The 25245-nt window shown below is 28.4% G+C and overlaps 2 protein-coding genes across 2 annotated transcripts; one reads left to right on the top strand and one right to left on the bottom strand.

Annotated features, from left to right (window-relative positions):
• Positions 1–5234: 5234 nt before the first annotated feature.
• LOC101250297 (putative gamma-glutamylcyclotransferase At3g02910) lies at positions 5235–6220 on the top strand. The gene has a single exon (XM_004237542.4). The coding sequence runs from the start codon at positions 5616–5618 to the stop codon at positions 6129–6131; it is 516 nt and encodes a 171-aa protein (XP_004237590.1). The 5' UTR covers positions 5235–5615; the 3' UTR covers positions 6132–6220.
• Positions 6221–10554: 4334 nt separating this feature from the next.
• On the bottom strand, positions 10555–11922 carry LOC101055523 (Hop-interacting protein THI038). The gene has a single exon (NM_001279032.2). It carries the CDS (start codon positions 11868–11870, stop codon positions 10749–10751), a length of 1122 nt encoding a protein of 373 aa, NP_001265961.1. The 5' UTR covers positions 11871–11922; the 3' UTR covers positions 10555–10748.
• Between the last annotated feature and the right edge of the window lie 13323 nt (positions 11923–25245).

Below are 25245 nucleotides of genomic sequence, written 5' to 3'. Positions count from 1 at the left end.
TGAAGATGTTTTAGTCATTATACTACGTTTGAAAGATTCGATCAATGAATTTTTTATTTTTTTTAAATTATAAATGAATAGATAATACCTAAAAGATCTACTTTGTGAGATATATTTTGAAAAAGAAGATTGAACTATTTTGAGAAAACAAAATATTTTGATACACAAAAATTATGAAAATTATTATTCTCTCCGTTTTATTTTTTTAAAAAAAAATAATAACTCTTTAATTTTATTTTTCTACCTTAAAATAAAATGATTTAAAAGACATTTTCTACCTTCTTCATTTTTTTATGACTGTAAAAAGAAATTAAAAAAATTATCTTCTCAAATTCTATATCAAGTCAAATTAAAATTTAAAAAAAAAAAATATAAGTAAAAATGCTCATTATATTGTTAAGATTAGTATTTCAAAAGATTTATTATCCGTCATTAAAATTATCAAAAAAAAAAAAGAAAAATAATTGCAGTAATATCACCGATCTCAAAATGAGAGGAAAGTTGGCACTACAATAATCATAATATCATGAAGTTGATTTTGTAAGAGCAAAAGGGTTAAATTGGCCAAAAAGATCAAAATATTTTTGTGGTTACCAATAGTAAGTCGACTCATTTTTGGACCAATAGCATGACATCATTTTAATGCATTTACATAATTAACCTTCTCTGCCCATATTTAAAAGAAAGAAACATATTTGGCATTTGAGAGGCTTAACAAGCTATTCGGATTGACTTATAAGTTGGTCAAATTTATTTTTAAATTTTTAAAAGTATTTGATAAATATAAAAAATAACTTAAAATAAATTAAAATGATTTAAAATAAGTTACGAAATATTTAACAAAGTAAAAATGACTTAAAATAAGTCAGAAACCAAAAATAGATTTTCTTCTATTTTTACTTTTTGATTTAAAATCATTTTAATTTAATTTTTTATTTTTAAATCAAAAACTATCTTTTAAATCTATCCAAATTCTAATTAGTTTTATTGATATTTGTGAGTTATAAGCAAAATACTAAAGCTTGGAGAACAAGCAAGTAATGCATAAACTTAATAGACAAAAATGCCCTCAAAACAAATTTCCCAACATCAAGCTAACATGTTGGCTTTGCGCTTCACTCTCACTTATAGAATAAGAGAATGTATATAGATAAATCAAGAGAGTAATATTGAAAACATTTTTGAATTTAACATAAATTATTAGTTTTGTTCTTACATTTTGATAACTTTAAATATACCTGTTTATTTGCTTAGCTTAAGTTAAGGTCTGTTTCGATTGACTTTTCGCTTATGACTTGTAAGTCAAAAGTCATAAGTTATAATTTCTAACTTATGACTTTTGATTTATTTTTGTTATTTTTATTTTAAAATAAGTGCTTATAAACACTTTTTCATTTTACTCAAACACTTCAAAACTGCTTAAAAGTTGTTTTGGCTTTAAAACACCTAAAATAAATTAATTTAAACGAGAACATAAATATTTTACCCCATTAAGAAAAACTAAAGTTATATATATGTTCGATCTGTCACATGACATAGCAAAAAAACTTGTGATTCTGAATAAAAAATTGAGAGAAGTGTTGAAAATAACTCTTTAAAATCACGAGAAGTTAGAGGTGTACTTTATCATGTTGCAAGATGAAGAGTCTATTTAAATTTATTTAGTTAAGTGAAAAAATATTTTTAAGACTAGTAATAATTTAAAAGAAGTTCTATATATTTTAGGTTCCCTTCAGGTACCTCAACAACGTCATTTTTCTATTTGAACACTGTATCATAAATAATTTGTTTCTTTTAAATACTTTTGACTGGTTTTGATCGGCTTTTCTATTGTAAATATCTTTAATTGTATTCGTATTGTAATGATTTTGATTGAACAAATAAAAACAAACTGCGTTAGTCTCATTTGTTTTCTAATGTATTCAAATGACTTAAAGTAAAACACAATTATTCCTAACAAACTCTGGTTCCACATAAGTTAACAGTATTTAAAAGGAATAAATTATGAATGGTTTAATTATTCAATAGGAAAATAGCATAGTTAAAGTATCTGAATGAAAAAAGTCAACAAATTTAAAGATCCATTTATGTATTTGTCATTTTACTTATAGAGAATCATTTTCATTTGTAGGCATGATACATCTAAATAATAAAAAAACTCATAATTTTTATTATAAAGCACTTGGTCAAATACGCATTTCCGGATCCATATTGTTACACTTGTGGGGGACCTTCAACATGTGGATGTAGAAATTTGACTTTATTTTATTTGTTCAATCTTTAATTATTTGTAATTTTATTAAACTCATTAGTCTTTTCACATATCTATGAGACAAATCTAATAAAAATTTAAATTGAAGTCTTCTCATTTATACTAGATCAATTAATGATGCACCCAAAAAAGTAATACATGAGTGCAGAGAAGTCATCTTTTAAAAAAATTAGGCGCTAATGGTTTTTGATTGTTTTCTTTAAAAAATTATTTTTTTTATGAAATATACAATTTGATCAATAATTTTCTCATATAGTATGGTAGGAAATAATTCAAGACAATTCGAGAAGAAAAAAAATTTAATTTTTGTATTATAATTTCAATTATAATATTACTATAGAAGTCAATGGAATAAAGTTTGATCAATTAAGATATATAATTATTATAATCGTATACGATGAGTTTTCATTTTTTAAAATCTATTTGGAATACTTTCATTTGAAATTGTACTTTTTCCGTTTTATAAAAAATGATCTAGTTTGACTGGACACGGAGTTTAAGAGTATAAAGAAGACTTTTAAATCTTGTGATCCTAAATTAAAGTTAGATTAAACATATAAAATTGCCCTTTAATCTTATGGCCATAAAACATACCACATGAAAAATTATTATCAAAAAAAAAGAAAAAAGTTATTTTTTTTGAAACATACTCGAAAAGAAAGGAGATTATTTTTTTTAACGAAGGGAGTATTACAAAAAATATACAATTTAAAGTTGAGAAGAACAATATAATTGGTTCAGGAAAGTGCAGAATAATTAAAGACTACAAAGGTTGAATTATAGTCGTAGCAGTCAAGAGACAAGCATTGTAAATTATAATATCATTAACTAGTAATTTCTGAGAAAGAAATCGTAGTGGTAAAATTATCAGTATTAATACAAATATAATATATAATATTAATTTAATATTATTTAAGTAAAATTAGTTGGATTTTGTAATGTAATTATTTAATGGGGTATATGAATATAAATGAGTATATATTTGTAATTATTTTGCTTTTGTAGGATATTTGCTTAATTTCCAAAAAAAAAAAATACAAAAGAGCTTACTCATAACGTCATCATGTATCAAATTTCGCAATTCATTAACGAAAAGCTCTTTCAACTATAGTTAATAGAGTAAGCAAGAGCAACATAAATTTTATAAAATGAATTAAACTAACAGGATCCATACGAACCCTCTTATAGATCCGCCCTTGCACCAAACAAAACAAGATTCATTCGAACCCTCTTGATATCATATAAGTCCGCCCCTTGCACTTAACAAACTACACTGCCCTTACGTGAACCATTCATAAGGGTTATCATTTTCATATCATATTCAAATGATAGTGCAAGGTGTCATAAGAGAAACCATTGAAAAACAATGAAATAAACAACAATACATTATACCCTTTTACAAATGCCAAGGGACATCTAATATACTTGGAATACAAAGATTTGTACACAAACCAAGGACTCATGCAAACCACAATTAGAGACATTTCCTTGGCACCACCATAACAATAATTGGCTCACCTTGGTTTAATTTAGAATATCTCCTAGAACTAGATCACTAGTACTACTCCGCGATAATAATATGTACTTAGTAAGATATGTATTGCAAAGCAGGAACGTACATTTCCTGCTTTACACATATTACTAAGACATAATACATAAACATGATTCTTAACTTGGCTTTAGCATATAACTATGCCCTTTAAACTTTGAGTCTGCATAAGTAGACACTTAAACTTGTATAACATCGAACAAGTAGATACACGTATCCTATATGACATAATACACATAGGACATTAGGTAGGACATAAATTAAAATTGTCATGTAGGATGTCATATATGATGAATGTGTCTATTTGTTCAATTTAATACAAGTTTATTTGTCTTACTTGTGGACACTCAAAATTGAAGGTCATAGTTGTCAACTGAAGTCAAATTAATGATGATGTTTATGTATTACTATCTTGTAAACCCAACTATTATACCTCGCGGAGCAAGTCATCAAATTTCATGTGTGTGCCATGAAAACAGGTAAAACACAATATCTCAATAATACTAACATGTATATATCAAACTAAAACATATATTCATAGTATACAATCTGACTTGAGTTGATATGTAAACACATGATAGTTATTATAACATGACTTGAAGAATCATTACTTCATCGATTCTTCAAGAAACCATTGCTAGGGGTTCTATGAAGCCTAAGTTAGCTCAAAGAAAACCTAAACTAGATGACTCTCCAGCTTAGCTTAGCTAGAAATATTTATAAATGGTAAAAAAAAATGTTTTCTACTGGAGTTTGTTTGGGACTATGTCCAAGCCCATTTTTTTTTTAGAAACTTTCACATATAGCAAAAATAAAAATCATATTTAAATAGTAATAGCTTGTATAATTGCGCTACATATAAAACATAAATATATATATATATATATTGCTATACATATACAAAGGAAAATAGTTGTATATATAATTTTGCTATACATATACAAAAGAAAGCAGTTGTATAATCTGCTTTGGTATACATACATATACAAAAGATCAATTATATAATCTATGTTTATATAAAGAGAAACAGAGAGAAAGGCAAGAAAACTGGTAGAGGAAGATTCTATTTGTATAATCACAAGTGTATAGGACGAAAATATATGCATTTGTATTTGTATATACAATTTTCTCTCGCTTTATACAAACACAAACAAATGTATACATTTGTGTTTGTATAAAGTGAGAGAGGTGAGAGAGTGAGTGAAATTTTGGAGAGGGGAATGAATATATATATATATATATATATATATATATATATATATATATATATATATATATATAAAGTTTTCCCTCGCTTTATATAAACAAAAATAAATTTTATACATTTGCATTTTCTATAAACGTGACAGAGGAGAGTGAGCGAGCGAGATCTGGGAGAGGGGAGAGAGGAGAACGAAAATGTGTATATACAAAAAAAAAATTGCTTTATACAAACACAAATACATTTTATACACTTGTGTTTATATAAAAGCAAGGAATGCAATAAGAAAGCAATAATTTACGATGAGGTACAATTAAATCAAATTATGATCATAATTAAATTAACAATTTGCTATTATATATAAAAAAAAATTATTTTTTTAATGCTCTGGACAAAGGCCTATTTATTTATATTTTTGACACATTTACATATATATTTAATTTAAATTTAAAATAAGAGTATACAAAAAAGTATTATCGTTGCAGATCATGGACCCAAATCGCCCCACGTGAAAGCAGCTTTGCCTTGTAAATTTATCTCTGTGAAGTCATCCCTCTCTATTCATTTTTGAAAAAAAAATAGTTACAGCAGCAATGGCGATCTCCTCCAAATCTGATTCGCACTTCATTTTCACATACGGAACCCTAAAGCGCGGATTCCCCAACCACTCTCTGATGGAAAATCTAATCAGCGGCGGCGACGTCGTCTTCGCCGGCGAGTACACGACGGTGGAGACCTTCCCACTCTGTTGCGGGCCCTACGGGATCCCGTACTTGATCAACCTCACCGGATCTGGTCATCGGGTTCGGGGCGAGCTATACAAGGTGAACAACAGTGGGTTAGGGCCGCTGGATGATTTGGAAGGGATCGAGATAGGTCACTACGAGAGGCTGCCGGTGACCGTCGTTGGTGACGGCGGTGAGCCGGTGGCGGCGGAGGCGTATTTTGCGCATAGGAGCTTTGGGGAAGGGATGTGGAAGAGGTGTGGAGAAGTAGGGATTGAGGAGTTCAGTATGGAATTAGGGAAGAAATATCAAAGGAAAGAAGAAAGGCCTTCCAATCATGATTTTCTTCAACATATTAGAAATTTCATCTCCAATGGTGAATGAGATTTTTATTTTCTTGCAATATTATATTATTGTGTGACTCTTGCTATGATTTCTATTGCAATTGTTTTAAATAATTTTTTATCCTCTTACTATTCGATTTTAGTATTATCTAATTTTATTTGCTTCAAGTATTGCATCACGTTCTTTATTTTTACGAAATACAATAAAGTTATCACTTATCGAATTACTTTGTATATGTTGTTGATATTGTAGTTGTAATTATTGCGAGAAACAGATTATAACTTTGTAATGTCTATAGCTTACAATTTCATAATTTTCTGTTAGTTTGACAAAAACATATCAAGCACTTAAAATTTATGACTTTCAAATGGACTTATATAACCTAAAATTTAAGGGAAATGATTTCACTATGTCAAGAAAAAAAATATTTTCAAAAACTCTATTTCAACCACACCTCACCCTACCTCCACTACATAATCCACCTAGATCCCAACATTGACCCAAAATCAAATTCCCGACTTTGACCCTAACCTAAGGCCAAACTCTCGTCCAAATTTGAAAGTAAACCCCAACCCGACCTCGACTCCTCACTCATGACCAAACCCTAATCCCAACACTAGGATTGCGCCCTGACCCCAATTAAGACCCCAACCCAATATTAGGTACCAACACCAACTCCCACTCAAACTCAACCCTGAGCTAGAACCATAACCCAACCCTAGAATCAAACTCCTACCCCGGACCTCAACCCTGACCTCAATCTCGATTAGTATCTAGAACCCCGAACCCATACCAATACTAGACCCCAACCCTGACCACATAACAAAATCCCCAATCAAAATCCTAACTCGAGACTCAACCTGTTCATAATTGTGATCTTAGACTAGAGCCTGACTTTAAGACCAAATGTTATACCAAACTTGGAACCCAATCTTGATCTTGACCGTAACCCTGACAATGATCCTGACCTCGTGGAGGTTCAAGCCCCATCTTGACTCGAGATCATGTGTCAACCAATGGGACCAGATCCAACATAGTACCCAGCTCTCGACCTTAATCTCAACCCCTCACTCTGACTCGAGATTTGATCCCCAACATGGGGTGGGTGTATATGAGTGAGGGGTACTTGGAGGTAGGTAGGTGGGGGTGGTTTGATAGTGCAAGGGCCAAGGGGTTTGCCGGTTGGGGGAGAAATGTGTTGATGTGTTTTATATCGTTACAGAAAATGTTTTCCCTTGAAGTTTTTAAGGAATTTTTTTCCTTCTATTTACAAAAGTGAGTTCCTACATGCATATTCAAATTTTCCATGTTTATATTAACTAAAAATAGACCGAAATTCATATTTTAACTAATTAATTTAAAATATAAGTAATTTAATTTCATTAAATAATAATTTTATAACCATGAGCTAAAATCGAATGTGTAGTTAAAAAAAAACACATTTGCCACGTAGTAAAAGGAAGCAGAATTCACTATGGCTGTTTGTAAATGTGTTGACCTCCATTTATAAAAGATGCTTATATATATATATAGAGAGAGAGGCAAATAAGTAATGGCGTTCAAATTACATGCATTTTATATTAGTGGCTTGTCATAATTTCTTTCTGTAATAGATGAATCGTTTAATCGGGTCGGGTCTGGATGTCTAGAAAATTGAATGGTGTAATTTTTAAGCAATGTTGCATTTTTTAAATTTAAAAACCAATTTTAAGAATATTTTTAAATTCAATCTGATAACAAAAAAGATAAAATATATACTATTTGTTAAACTATGGTGGTATATATGCACCATATATTAGACGAGAGTATGTGCTACTCTTTTAAGGAGCTTTAAATCGCAAAATTAAAAGATATATTATCCACTTGCCCTTACTTTCATATAAAAAAGAAAATCGATATTCTTTTACTAAATTTGTAAAAAAAAAAAATTATCAAGGGACACGCCTAAAATGTGGAGATGTGACAGAAAAATATACTCAAAAAATCAAGATCAACAAGAACATTTTTTAATCACTAATACTTCCAAAATCTAAGCAAGACCAACGAGAAATCTCAACTCTATATGAATATATAAGAAAACATTTTTATGTATAATCAATCACCACAAACGAACAAATCTCCACAAAGATGTCAAGAAGAAAGGAATTATCATCGAACATAGTTATGAAGTTCCAAGACTCACAATGAAATCATGTAAATACCCTTACTGACACTAGAGTTGTCAAAATATTGGGTTGATCCAACACAATTCAATCATAACGAAGTAGAGAGTTAATTGAGTTAGGACAGACTGATCCTTTCAATTTAAAAGCTTATAAATTAGCAGCCCAACTCAATCCTAAGCAGACCATGAATTAACTCTTTAACAAAAAAATGGACAACATTCCTTTTAGAAAGAGTACCGAACATGATGTCTGATGAACACGACATCAATACATACATAAATTCATCTAAGGATTACACATACTTTAGTGAATACTTACAAACAAAAACATAGTAACCAAGATACAATATTCATAAGATTTATCCAAACAAAAAAATATTAAATGATCATTATTTTCATAAATAAGACAATAAAGAAAAATGATAATTAGGCGTAAAAAAAAATTAGTATATGTCAAAGATATATAGTTATATATTATAATGGACTAATGGGCTTTAGATAATAACAAAATTTAATGGGCTAGTGACCGTAAAATGTAATGATATGCAACAAGTAAGACTTGATTTTATATTGCTATTTTAAAAGTATTAATTGACAAAATTTTGACAAATAAAATATTATTAAAATATATATCACAAATATATTTAAATTCACAGCCAACGGGCTGACTTCTGGTTTGCAGGCCAAATTAAGTTGAGCTAAAAAGTCTCATTTCTAAATGGAAAAATTACATAAATTAATATATTTTAAAAAATAATTACTGATTTTAGCGATACTTTTTGTTTATTACCATTTATAGCAATACTTTGTTAAATCTGTAATATGAATTAAAAGTGAATTATGTATGCAATATATATGAATTATAATTGTTTTTTGAAATATATCATGTTTGTTTGGTAAAAAATTGTCACATTGTATTATAAATGTATTAAAATGTGTGATAAATGTATTATTCATCATTAAAATTTGTATTATATGTGAATAATAAATTATTTTTTGTAATATGTATTAAACTTGTATTATAAATGAATTAAAAGTGATCAAGTGAGATAAAAATATTATTGCTATAAATGGTAAATATTTTTTTATTATAGTATATTTATGTAAGTTTCCCTTTCTAAATTGGCTGAAAAAATTAAGCTCAACCTCACTTAATTCAACTTAATTCAAGAGTTGAACTGAGTCGGACTAGCAAATAAAGATTATATTTTACACGTAAAAAATTATAATATATATATAATGTTATTTTTTTTACTTTACTATATTTATATGAATTTTGAATCACCTAAATATAACAATAAATTTTTTTTGGTGATTTAAACTTTAGAGATTCCAAAATTCACGTTGAGATTTTAGATTACAAAGGGAGAAAAGGATGATAAGCATTGGGGTGACAATTATGAATAACTATGGTATTTTGTTTCAATCCTTTAATATGTCAATTTAATTTGTTAGGAAGGCCCATCACCGCTAAAGCACTATTAATTATGAATAACTATGGTATTATGGAATGAACTTTCACACAATGTATCCAAAAAAAATGATTGTTTGGGTGTTTTGTATTTCTAATTGGATTGTAAATAATGTTCTTGTATCATTTAACTTAAAATATTAATCTTCAAAGGCCAAAGCTGGAGAAACTCAAACGTATTTTTATTAATGTATGTTATGTGAAATATAATACGTGTTCTATTGTGAGATATTATCACTTAATATGATTTGAAGTTTTTTAAATATCTTTGATTTTGATATGGTCTTTATTTTATTTTTTATTCGCATAAAAGAATCATTTTAAAAATGTTGAACCAAATAAATCAAAGGTGAAAAAATTCGAACTGAATTAGTTACTTTTTCAACAACTAAAATCAAAAAAATCAAATCAAATCAAAAAATTTAGTAAAAACAAACCGAATGATCACCCAGATAAAAGTTCATTCCTCAATTCCAATCCCCCGTTTCCTCTTTTCGTTCTCCAAATTTTTATATTTTCTAAAACAAAAGTATTTCACGAAATGTGAGTTATGAACAAATTCCCTTTTTCACCAAATCTAAAAAGGAAAACAAAGATATAACTCAACCATTCTTTCTCAATTTCTTTAAATAAGTGTTTCCAATCATCATAGAGATCAAAACATTAGGCACTAACAATTCACCATTATGATCCTCATATATTTTTTGAATTTTAAACCTATTTCTATATAAAATCACTTCTATAACTTCTCCATAATTTTAAGAAAAATACAAAGTTGAAACAAAAATTAAAATACCGAATTCTCTTTTATTATATATAGAAGAAAAGAATACAAAGAATGTACTCTAATAAGACAACAAACAAATAAAACATATAGCTAAAACTTCTCTATTATCTGCATTCTAGCACATCATTTCAAATATACATTAGCATAAAACGTTCCCTAGCAAGAACATTTTAACGAACAAAGCTCGAATTCAAAATATCTGATTAAACAAAAAGCAACCCCATCAACGAGAACCTAAACAAACCATCCAGTAGTGTTTGGAACCGTATTTAAACCATTTGGTGAAGAAGATTCGAATAAATCTTGGAAGCAATAACTATCAATAGATTCAAACCCATCAAGCATTAACCTATCCAAAAACCCATTATCCGACCCGGTTCTAATATCCATCAACCCATTACCCGACCCACCATTGATATCCACTCCCACATCCTTTTCATTTTCAATCGCCGGCGCCGTTTCTACCGCCGGCATATGTCCTTCGAACAACGCCATGTGACCGAACAATTTGTCCTTCCGGGAAAAGCTCGTACCACAAGAACACTTCCATTTCGTCTCTCCACAGTGCTTCAAATGGCTTTTCAAATCTGCGAGTACGGAGAAACTTTTTTTGTTACAACGAGTGCATGAGTACATTTTGGGACAGTGACTTCTCTTGAAGTGATTCTTAACGCAAATCGCCGATTTCAATGGCCGAAATTTGTTATGCGATTTGTTGCGGGTACAACCGATGAAAGGACACGAAAATCTCCTTCGTTTATTCGAATTCGATGAATCGATGCATTTTTCAGGTTTTGCTAATGCTTCTGGTGTTTTGTACTGATTTCCATGAGCTCTCATATGCATCCGTAAATTCGCATCTCGTTTGAATCCTTTTCCGCAGAAATCACAAAAGTGGATGTGCTCCGCTAGTAGCTCAACCGCATCTAGCTCAATAATCTCCCAATCGCCACCGTCTTCCTCTTCTTCGTCTAATACCTCTACTTTCGACTCGAAATCTCTCCGATCAAATTCCGGAAACGATCTCTTATGATTCGATTTTAGATTTATTTTCAATTCAGCCGACGACGACGGCCGCGGAGGCGGAGGCGGAGGCGGAGGAGGATTTGTCAACTGGGCAGATGAGAGTAGAGCGGCGCCGTTGACAATAATCTGATGGATTGCGGAGGTGATTTCGTCGGAAACCATGTTCATCTGGTGTTGACCAAGTAAAGTATTGGAGTTGACCGAATCTGAGAGAAATTTCTGGAGGGAATCCATTCGTGTTTGAACGGCGGAGAGGTTGAGCAGTGGAACCATAGGATCATCTCCGATTGTGTTGGGCGGCAAATGACGTAAGTCGCCGGTAAATGACATGATGTGAATAATTTTGAGAGAGTTGTAGGAATATGATAAAATGGAAGATAATGATAGGGGTTTCAGTTTTACGGTGGAAATGTAAGTGGGGTTTTAATACTCCCATATTATTTGACTACTTCCAATTAATAAATAGTAAAACTCAAAATATGTTATCGATTTCTTTTAAAAAGAATTATTTATTTTATAATAAAAGTTTTGTTTGTTATTTTTATTAAAAAAATTTATCTATATCATTATTTTCGATTCGAAAGTAATTTTGATTTTATATTTATTTATACATGATCAGTTAGGATTTAAAGGGGAAAAAGCTTAATGTATATCCGTTTATAAACAAGTATTTTTTTTAAAAAATAACATAAATAAGTGAAAAAATTTAACAAATAACATATATAATATTTTTTTTATCAAAATTCAATAACATATTTAAGCATTTTCTATTTTATAATTTAAAAATATTAATAAATTAATCAACTTTAATATTTTCTTTTTTGTTGATATTATATTAATTGATCTTAAAATTAGATCTCCAAAATTGGAATAATATTTAGGAGAAGATAATTAATTCTACGTTAATGTAATAACTATAATATGAGAAAGGGAGTATTAATTGGCGTCGTCCTAATTGACTTCAAAGTGAATGAGAAAATGATTGTAAAAAATAATGCCCACGTATGCAGTGACACGTGTCAAAAAGAAATTATCTCTGAGTAATGAGTGCTTTGAGATTATGAAAAAGTATGGCTTTTTTTTTCTTTTCCTTTTAGGAGTAATAATCCTTAAAAATGACGATTAAAAAAAAAGAAAAGGAAAGATGCGTCAACGTCACTCCTCTAGATTGTTTAAATAAAAATAATTATCTCAAATTAATTAGTTTATTTGATTAAATAAAAAAGTATTAATTATTTTTTTTCATTTCAATTGTTATGTTATGTTTTTTTTATATTTAATTGAATTAAATTTTAAAATTAAATTAAATTATTTTAATTTGATAAAATAAATAAAAAATTTAAATATTTAAAAATTATATGAAAAATAATATAAATTGTAATTTTTATATATCAATATGATAAGAAATTCATCCTAAAATTTAGTCAGAACTTTTATAGTTTGACTCTAAAAGAAAAAAAGCGAACGAAGAGAGTATTATTTTTGTGCTAGTAAAATTTTCAAGTAATTTTTTAAAAGGTGATTACTAAATTTATCTTTTCATTTATGATTTTTTAAAGATAGAAAGTGGAGATCTGGAAGTAAGATCGTCAAGGAGTAGAAATTGGGAGGTGATTAGTTGTGTGGGAGGAAATAATAAACTTACCAAATTTATTCTATTTATTTTTCATATTTTTGTTAGAAAAGTCACTTTCATCATTTAAATTTTTTTATTTTATAAAAAATATATGTTAAACGATAAATAAAAGGCGAAAGGTTTGGTAGACTCTTGTACTTGTATGCGTTTGTATTGTGAATCTTCTATTTGCTTTTTTGTCATCTAGAAAGGTTTGGTAGACTGTTATACTTGTATGCGTTTGTATTGTGAATCTTCTACTTGTTTTTTTATCATCTAGACTCCTGAATTCAATAAAAAAAAAGATTGTTAAGCTCATCTAACCATGTGTGTACATCACTCTCCCTTGCATAGATGACATGTCAAATCCATGTCACTCACATTAATATCACGTCATAATTATGTATTATCTATTTTAAATTAAAATATTAATTTATTCTTAAAATAGTGAAACCACCATCTTCTCGAAGTTGCCACCATCAATCTTCCCCATAACCACCCAAACTCTATTTCCGGTCAGCTTCAACCAGCAATACAAAACCCCATTGTTTCGACCTTCATGGATCCACAGGTGACCTTGAGGTTCACCAACAAGCAACAGTGAACCAACCCACGTTGCTCTTTCATTTTATACGTTTCTAGCGAATTCTTGAGCTCCAAATCACCAGAAACCAACCACAAAGTCACCAAGTACCCATTTCTCAACCATTTCCAACTAAAACAATCACCAAAAAATGAATCTCGACTTGACCCAAAACTCTATTCATGTTTTTTTTTTGCGGCGAACAGCCGCATAACCTAACATTTTCAGACTCGATCCAGCCGTGAAATGGCGAAAATCCGCTGGAGAAAGTTTCCACATCCACCATTCCTCTTGCCGGGGAGACCGTAAACACTTTCCCTCACACGTCTTTTTCTCCTTGCCGCCTCCATCCGTCGTATAGATCGTCTAATAAAATGATTTTTTTTGATTGAGCAGGGATGATTATGTCTGTAAAAGTAGATGGGTGGGGTGAAGAAGAAGGGTTTTTTGAGTTTTTCTTTTTTCTTTTAATTAATCATTGTATTCTTTTATAATTTTAATAATTTTTAATTTTAAATATGATGCTCAATTGCTTTTACACGCGTGTATTCACTCTCTTTAGCCAAATCAGACATCCAAATGCCACATAAGCTTGGTCAATGGTCAGAGAGGTTTATTAAATTGTGTTATTGAGTTCAGGGGTGTAGATGATAAAATGATAAGTAGAAGGATTCACAATACAAACGCATACAAGTATAAGCATCCACCAGACCATTCCACCTAAATAAAATATAGAAAAAATTTAAAATCGTTTCTCCATACCATCACCTCCGGGGTCGGGTCGGGTCCATGGAGGAAACTTCTCTGGTCCAGGGTCTCTACCGGCCTATTTTTATTAGTGGAATAAATCATGAGTGGATTAAAAAATAAATTATGACCACTTTCTAATCATAAAAATATTAAATCAAATTTATGCATTCTAGTCTTTGTTTAGCCATTAAGAAATATGAAAGGCCACACAAAACATTTTCAATAGTAAAATGCCGTATCTTCAGCACTTGTTGAATACAATTAAAAAGTTACACAACAAATATAATTATGATACATAGAGAGAACTTAATATATTTTTTTTAAATGTTATATATTTTATTTTTATGTTATACTTAAATATTCATATTTGAATATTTTAAATATTTTGAGATGAACTAACTAAAAAATTCAATAAATAATTTTTTTTGAACAAATATAAGATTAACTAATTAGTAAAATAATTCAGTTGAGTTAAATTTGGGTGGGAGGTATTTTAAGATCACAAGGTGAAAGAATGGTTTAAACTTAATAATTTCAGAACAAAAGGTGGGTGGGAGAGTATATTTGAGTCGTTTCCAATAAGTTAAGAGTATTTTTGACCGTTTTCCTTTTTTCATTTTAGTCAACATTTCATGTCTCATATTTAAGATCGCAATATTAAATGAAAATTTTGATTATTAACTTTCCACAACCAAGGCTGACGATGGAAGCTCGGGAAGGAGCCGTATGAGGTGGAAGTCTCACGTCCGGTTCTCTGAGAAGGGAGTGGCTACCTACTGGAGCTTCGATCAAGCACCACCGGTCAATTCCGCTTTGGGACCACCCCCGATTCTACCATTATTATAGGGGTATGGGTTCGAGACAATGAAAGATCAAGGCAACATATGAGTTGTTCTTTTATACTTTACTTGGATCTGTTTTTATGCTATTAGCTATTCTTTTGATTCTTCTCCAAACAGGAACAACCAATTTACAAATCTCATCACATGTAAAAGATTACAAAATTAATGAAAATTATTATGTATATTCTACCGTCTTTAGTTTTTTACCATAAAATTCAACAAGATCTTTAATTTTTCAAATTTTATATCAAGTTAAAATCAAAGAATAACTTAAAATTAATAAAATATCAATAACAACAATTAGATAATTAGATTAGAAAACATGTCACAAATAATTAAAAAGTTTAAACTATTCCTAAATATGAATTTAATAACAATAAACTAACAAGTTGATATCAATCTCCTCCACTCATGCTTCAATAATAATAATAATAATAATAATAATAACAAAATAAAAAAAATAATAATTTGACCTTGACGGGTTTTCACCAAATTGAAGGAGCAAATACTGGCAAAGCAACAACAACTTTCTTCTTAATTAGTTAGTGGTGGCAAAATAAGTTTAATAATTGAACTAACCCCAGTAATGACAATTGACACCTTAATTTTATATTCGTCTATAAAATAAAATAGTGATGTTCGTATTAGTTATACTAACAAATTAGTAATATCCTTATTAGTTATAGTAGCATTTATTAATTATGTTAAAGTTATTTGTAATTATGCTTATATCATGATTTATGATGATTAATTATCATACCTTGTTTTTTGGGATGATTCAATTGATTTGGAGGATAATTATTCATTCGGATGGTTCCAAATATTCGATTCCCTTCAATACTTCATGTGTCTAGCCAATTGTATAATTCTATCTAATACAATTTACATCCCCTCACAAAGTGTTCACGATAAAATACTTATTCAAAGGTTATAAACTGCGATAAAGATTGCAACGACGATGAATTATCTTGAAAATTCTAAATAAAAATAAAAATAAAAAGATGTTATCATAGCATAATGCCAAATACAATGTCCATAGGTTATGCAAAAGATGAACTAAATAAAATACTAATAATATTATATTTAATCTAAACATTATTTTTTCGAATACATCTTATCAAACGATCAACACTTACTTACACCTTGTTTGGATGGCTGTTACCCATTATATTGTAGCTTGCTGTATATATTGTTATTCGAAATACAATGTTTGTTTTGGTCGTTATTTATTTATTTGTATTTTGTATTGTTTAAATCTATTGTTACTTAACGAAAAAAAGACTCAATTTATAAAACGACCCATATGGTGTTCTCGTGTTGTTAACTTAATATCTTTTTTTCCCATTTTGTCTTTATTTATTATTTCATAATTATACTTCATTTTTTACGCTATCTTTTCATAGTAGCTCTATCCAATACCATATGTTTTTTGTAGGTTTATCATTCCAAATATGAAATGACATTATGTAATGATGGAGAATAATACAATCTATCAAACACGATATGTATCAAATAATATAATATGATACATTATAAAATAATACGTAATAACCATTAAATAAAATGTTAAAATGTTAAGGATGTAGCTAGGTAGTAGGGTCCCATGAAGAGGACTTTATTTATATATTGACTATTATTAAGTAATTATTATAATTGTTGATGGATGCACTTACGGGAGCTTTCTTGTCTCCTTCCGACGACATCGAGATTGAGAAATTAGAAATTTTTGGATTCTTTGTATAAAGCTTTATCTAATAATTAATTAATTAAATACAATATATGGTTTGGTCCTCCTTTGTACTAAAATTTAAATTATTAATAATCTTCCGTTTTTAATTACTTGTTAATATTTGAATTGACATATTGATAAAAAAAAATAATAACTGACATAATGAGTTTACTATTTTACCTCTATTAATTATGAAGTGATTAATTTAAAAATATAAAGTTTTTAAGGAGTTCTATATTTTTCGAAGTAATTAATTAAGAGTATAATAAGCAATAAATAAATAAATTATTCTTTCTTAATTTATTAAAATGGATAAATAATTAAAAATAGTTTAAAAAAATAAACAAGTAATTAGAAACTCGACAATACTTTAGATTGGGGCATTTTAAAAAAATGTTTTTTTTTTCCATCTTTTACTACCCGATAATATTTTGATGGATGACTTAATAAGATAATAAAACCACATGAAAATGTTTGTGAAGTAAAATATACGTGCAAAATAATTCTTATTGTTATTATATGTCGAATTCCACTATGTAGTGGGTTTGATAGGGCAAAGGCTAGAGTGGTATCAGGTATTCAAATGTCTAAAAAATACATAATATATATGAGTAAAATTTTATTTTAAATTAATATATATAAAATATTTTTAACGCTTTTAAAATTAATAGAAACTTAAGTGTAGTGCCAATATATGCTCGAAACTTTCATAACGTCTAGGTTTGACTCCTCGTAAAATAACTTTTTCTTTTGAATATACTATCAAAAGTTTGGATATTCTTTATGAAATTTATGCTGTTAGATGTGGATATTTTATCTTTTTATATGATTTTGAGTAGTGCTTATTTTATGAGTTAAATTATCGGTAGAATTAGGATCAAGTTTCATTTCTTATTATGGTATCACAAAACGATTAGTTTCAATTATTCTTAGTTTATTAAATATTTATATTACGTTCATTATTCGTTAGTTGATAAAATCCTGAACATATAGAGGTGTTGAATTATCCCATACAAGATAATTGAAAATGAATATCTGATCTAAATCAATACAAGATAATCGAATATGGATATCTGATATTCTTATACAATTTTTTTTGTTGGTCAAAAATTTATTTGATCAATATAATAACAGTTCTCCTTTTATTGGCCAATTTTTTTTCTTCTTAAAATAATTTAACATAAGAAAATAATTGGTTTTGACCGGCTAAGCTTGAATAGGGAAAAATGAATGTACATTTTTGATGTCAAATAATGTGTAATGAAGTTGTCTTTTGTGGAGACATTAGGAGGTTCAATTGTGCGATGCAAAACATCCATTATTTGCCAACACGTGAGATTCCAAAATTATTTGTTATGATTTAAATAGTCAAATACAATATAAAAGTGTCTTTCCATAAAATAATATTTTAAAAAAAAGTGATTTGTTACATTAGCTAGTGATGAATAAATACCAAATAAAATAAACACCTTGACTAATCTAGAAAGAGAGCTCTTTTTTCCAATTTCGGATGTCATCTGGTTGAAACCTAGAATATCTTACTTTAGTTAGTCTTTGGTATTAGATTTTAAAATATTTTTGATAAATATTATTTAAATAAAATTTTATCATACGTTTGATCATAATATTTAGAAAATATATTTCACTTTTATAAGAAATATATAGTTTTATACTCATAAGTTTTTAAGATTATCAAAACTAATCATAGGTTTGTATTACATAGCAAGAAAATATTATTTGAGTGAAATTTTATCATGTGTTTGATCATAATATTTAGGAAATATATTTCACTTTTATAAGAAATATATAGTTTTATACCCATAAGTTTTTAACATTATGAAAACTAATCATATGTTTGTATTACATAGCAAGATAGAAACATCGACGTAAGATTCATGACTTTCACAACAAATCAATTGGATCCTTGTTGCAACAAATCACAAGTAATGTCCATGACACTAGAATAATGTGGTAGGTCGGAGTGAGTGCAACAAACATCATTCCATACATCGTGCAGTAGACCAAGAACATGACTTTATTAATCTGAGCCGATTTTATTCGTCAATTTCATCAACAACCAATCATTACTTTCATATTTACTGAATATTCAATCATTGCTTTGATGTTCATGTAAAAAATTATGTAATATAACGCAAATAATTGTTATAGAGAGTGTTTTTGTATAAGATAAGATAAGAATATGATGTAGATTTGAATTTTTATAAGCTCTCAAATAATGTGATTTGATTCAAATATTAATTTTTTCTAGTATTTCAAAATTTAAATTATTTATCAAATAATAACAAATTCTATAGACAAAAACTATTTATCAAAATTTTACTTCAAAAATCTATTGTCAAATGGATCCTTAATGGTAAAAGAGAACATGTGAATCACCCCTTACAACCTTTAAAGTTTGTGTAATATTTTTCCATCCAAATCAATTTTAAATATATATTGAAGTCTTTTTAATACATAAAAATCATGACTTTTTTCAATAGTAAAAAATATAAAAGAACTTGAGAATTTTTCTAATATTTTTTTTTTATAATTTAGGTTAAGAAAATTTTTGTTTCCATGTCGAACTCCATGGCCCAAATTGTAAAGGGGCTTCGTCCTAAGCTCTTTTAATGGGTCCATTTCAGATTTTTAGCAAGCCCAAGTATGAGGTATATATATTTAGGAAAACTTTCACATATAGCCACTTAAAAATAATTAATTACTCTCCATAGCTATAGTTTGATAATTACAGTTTGTAATTACATGTTATATGGAGGAGAGAGGCGATCAATACTGAGAGAGTGAGGAGAGAGGAGAGAGAGAGGAGGAAAAGAGTGGAGAAAGGTGAATTGTATATGTATATTGGCTAGATAATTTTATATTATACATATGTATTTGTAAATATGGCAAGAGGGATTGGGAGAGGGAAGGAGAGAGGCGAGTGAGACTAGGAGATAGAGGAGAGAGGTGAGAGAGATCGAGAGACGGAGGAGAGCGGCAAGCGAGAGAGGGCAGAGAGTGGGAGAGAGGTGAATTGTATATGTATATAATTGTATATTATACATACACATTTGTATAAATGACAAGCGAGATTGAAAGAGGGAGGAGAGAAGCGAGTGAGAGAGGGCAGAGAGTGGGAAAGAGGTGAATTGTATATTTATATAGGTTAAAAAATTGTATATTATACATATTTATTTGTATATCCTGGCGAAGTATACATATATAAACATGACTAATCATACGAACTCGAAGTCAGCCCACGTAATTAATGTATAATGTTAGTCACAAGTGATAATTATAATAAACTATAACTATGATGAGTATTTAAATAATATAAGTTTACTCAGCTATGTGTTCTCCTCTATATAAATAGATTTTCCCAGTGCTTAGGTGTTAGTTGTACTTCACTGAAATAAGCTATCAGTATTCTTTCTTGCACAAGGACAACACAAATGCCACTATGACTAATATTTTGATCATACATTCACATTAATTCGCATATTATTAAAAAATATTTAGGAAATGGTTCTTAATGATTTAGTGTAAATGATATTAAGGAAATTAGTGTTAATTATAACAAATAACTTGCGGCCTTGAGAACTTGTATACATTATCGAATATATTTATATAGTACAAGTGCATAGAGACGTAATATAACATAACTCAAACTATAAGACTCCTATAAGTACTTAGAGTCCTAATATTAATGATTTACTATGCTAATGTTCGTCCTCGATTTTCTTACTTCTCTTTTAATCTATACTTGATCTTTAATCCTCGAATTTCATCTTTATTGAATTTCTTAGACTTATACTTTAGATTTCGAAGGTCATACTCAATAACTATAATAAAATAATATATGAAAGATCATAATTATGCTCAAATGAGCACCACTTTTCACTAACTAAAAGGTTTAAAATTAAAAATTGCTAGGAGAACTTGATATGATCATTTAAAAATGTGGATTAGGTGGTGGACTTTTATCAAATGGTTATACTTTTATTTCTCCTAAAGCTCAAAATCTAATAGAGAATAATTAACTCAATTTTCTATTATGATAAGCACATAGAAATTTGTACACTTTCAGACGAATTAAAACATAATTACAACAACCATTATAATAATTATCATCAAGATTATATATTAAAAAGTTAGGTAGATAATTTTAATATAACACGTTAAAATACATTTATGATTTTTTTCCCAAGTAGTAGATATAAGTTAAATCTAAATTTAATTCTTTATCCTAACACATCTACGGATCTACTTAGTTTCTAGAACTTTTTCAGGTGGTAATAAATATTTAATGACACTGCAATTAATTTTTTTTTCTTTTTTCATATAATTGTTGATATAGTCAATATCTTGTTAGAAAAGGAACAAAAGTCCACCTACTCATTAAAGAAATTAGTGGTACTTTTTATCCTTATTTTACGTACGTACTTACGTGAATTAGATAAGAATTTTTTTAGCGTAGTATAAAAATTTGTATGAAAATAATTTTTTACTGATTTTGATATTAATTCTTAGAAAAATCTTTATTTTTTTTGTTGTTAATCTTTTTTTAATTGTATTATATTCAAATATTTCTTTGTTTATTGTGTATGGAATAATAAGTTTGAAAATGTTTTCTTTAATATGTTGTGTTTTCTATTGGTCTTCCTGACATATTGTAGTCTTATTATTTTTCATCAACTAAAATGCATCCTAAACTAGAGGACTAGAGGATTGACTATATATAACTGACGTTTAGCCATAAATTTCTAAATATTTTTGATAAATATTATTTGAGTGAAAATTAGGATGACATTTCATCATGTGTTTGGTCATATTATTTGTGAAATATATTTCACTTTTTTAGAAAAATATGATTATACCATAAGTTTTAAAAATATCAAAACTAACCATAAGTTTGTATTACAAGTCAATTGGATCTTTGTTACAACAATAACAAATAGTATCCATGACACTAGAGCAATGTGGTAATTTTGAGTGAGTGCAACAAACATCATTTCATACATTGTGAAGTAGACAAAATATATGATTTTGTTATCTTGAGCCGATTATTCATCATTTTCATCAATAATCATATTATCATTTCACATTCACCGAATATTTTATCACTATTTTGGAATTAATATAAAAAATTATGTAATACAACGTAAGCAACAATTATAGAGGGTGTTTTTGTAAAAAATAAAAGTATGGGGTAAACTTTCAATTTTTTAAAAATTCAAATAATAAGATTTGGCCAAATACTAAAAAAACTAATATTTTAAAATTTGGAATATTTACCAAATAATAACAAAATGTATGGACAAATATTTACCAAATTTTTTTCCAAATATTATTTGGGAAATCTATGGCCAAACGGGCCCATAGTTGGGTTCTAATTACAAGGTCTATGAAATGTTTTAGAACTTCACTAATTTCATTCATTAAATATTAGAGAACTCCTTTATGCTAATACTTGAAAGTTGAAACTACAAACTCAATCATTTATGCTATGGGTCACTTGATGTTGGGGTAAATACTATTCTCACTCCAACTTTGCTTTTAGAATCAAATTTACCCCTCAATTTTGAACAATAATCAAATTTCCCCTTTTATTCTAATCAAACTTTTAACATGTCCAGTATACTATTTTTTCTTCTTCAGGAAAATGCTTTATTGCATTACTTTAAAACAAGTTTCGGATGTGTATAAGATATCATTGCATCTGTTACAACACAATTTGGGAAGGCAGAATTCCAAAAAGTCCTATATATACATGAAATAAAATTTTTTGCTAGATTATGGGCTAATACATTTCATGTTCGTGGAATATATATATAATCACTTTTTTTTCTTTCTAAATTTATGTAATTTTTCATAAAAGCGAAACATTATCTTTTGAACAAAAAAGTGAGAATACTAATTAAATATATAAGCTAATGATGTTCTATAATGAAACACATTATCAAAATGAGATTAATAATAATAACAACAACAACAACAATAATAATAATAATCAAAACTCTGATATTTATATATAGAATTGAAAATAATAGAGAAACATAAGTATAGAAATATATTTCGATGTAGGAATTACGAAAATTGATTTAACTAAGGCAAAAATTTATAAGATTGTTTTTATTTAGATTTTCAATTATTTTAAACCTAATTTATGTAATACTCTATCAATATCAGTTAAAACTTATTTATTTACCCTCACTGTTTATACTACTTGACCCTCGTTTGTGAAATAGCTGTTTTAATTTTGGGAAACTTTCACATAGAGACACTTAAAAATAATTAATTACTTTCTATAGTTATTGTTTGATAATTACAATTTGTGGCTACATGTTATTTGGAGGAGAGAGGCGATCGGATTTGGAGAGAGAGGAGAGAGGCGAGAGAGAGGGGGAAAAGAGTGGGAGAAAGGTGAATTGTACATGCAAATTGGTTAGATAATTGTATATTGTACATATGTATTTTGTATATATGGCAAGAGAGATTGGGAGAGGGAGGAGAGAGGCGAGCGAGACTGGAGAGAGAGGAGAGAGGTGAGTGAAATCGAGAGAGGCGAGCGGGAGATGGCAGAGAGTGGGAGAGAGGTAAAATGTATATGTATATAATTGTATATAACTGTATATTATACATATACATTTGTATAAATGGCAAGCGAGATTGGGAGAGGGAGGAGGGAGGTAAGCGAGATTGAGAGAGGGAGGAGAGAGGCAAGCGAGAGAGGGCAGAGAGTGGGAGATAAGTGAATTGTATATGTAAATAGGCTAAAAAATTGTATAGTATACATATTTATTTGTATATCCTGGACAAACATGACTAATTATACAAACTCGAAGGCAACCCACGTAATTAATGTATAATGTTAGTCGCGGGTGGTAATTATAGCAAACTATAAATATGATGAGTAATTAAATAGTATAAATTTGCTTATTCGCATAAGTTTTTCTTTAATTTACTTGTTCAATTTATGAAATTAAATGAATTTTAAATAAATTTATTAAACTTTTATCTTTAGTTAAATAATTGCATAATATAGTAGTAGTCAAATTTAATATTTAAAAGCACTATTAATAATGTTAGATAAGTAACATACACGTCTAATTAAATTTTTTAAGAGGTATCATATCAAGAAGGATCAAATAATATGAAACACATGGAACGTGAGAGTAGAGAAATGCAAACATATATGCATACATACATTTAATGCCTATAATATTGAAATAATGATCATAAAAAATACTAAATATTGTGAAAAATTCATAAAAGTTATTTTACTTATAAAGTTAATGAACTTAAAAGAAAAAGTCATCAATACCTAGGTTAAAAAAATTATATACTTATAATAAAAGAAGTATTACATATGTGATATAACAAGCGCAAAATGGACGATGTATAATTTTTTTTAAAAAAAAATTCATAAACATACTTCAAATGCATAACCCCAATTTATGGTTGGAAATAGTGAAATTACACAAAGACACAAAATCCAATGTAGAAATTTTGATGCCAAAATTTAGGGATTTTTCAGAATAAGCTCTGAAATCATAAATTGCAAGATTTGGTTCTTCTGAAAGTTGGAGAAGGACGCAACAATAGGAAGGTAATTTGTGCATTAGGGTTTACATATTAAACTCAAAAATCAAACTATATAGATGAAACTCAATAGTTTTTTTTGAAAATTATCTCGAGTTTATATATACCAAGTAAAATCTGAATTCTATTACAAAATAGAAAGCTGTTGATTAGGATTGGTAAGAATTGAAATATAAAATCTCTCTCGTACCCATTGTCTTTCGGGAAACACTTCAGAAAATTCTGAAATATAAGTGTTTTTCCAATGTTCTAATTGCTTAGAATGATTTAATCATATAAAACATTAGCTTGTTTATCTGATAGTATTTTTTCCTTAAAAGTTTATTTTGTCTTTTATCTGTTGACATGGCAGGATGTTTTCATCCCTCGATCTTCATCACATCCTCACATTTAAGCAATAGACATATTTGTTTAGGTTTGTTTTCTGATTTGATCTTAAGTGCATCCTATGATGCAATAATGTAAATTATCAACGTGACACTTGAATACATAAGGATAAGAAAATCTGTATATCTTGTGACAATATAACATGAGATGAGTGAGAAGCATTTTCCCACAGCATGGCCATTTTACAACAATATCTT

Source organism: Solanum lycopersicum, chromosome 4 (genome assembly GCF_036512215.1).
Source record: "Solanum lycopersicum chromosome 4, SLM_r2.1".
In the NCBI taxonomy this organism is placed as follows: Eukaryota; Viridiplantae; Streptophyta; class Magnoliopsida; order Solanales; family Solanaceae; genus Solanum; species Solanum lycopersicum.
This window is presented reverse-complemented; position numbering and strand designations above follow the sequence as displayed.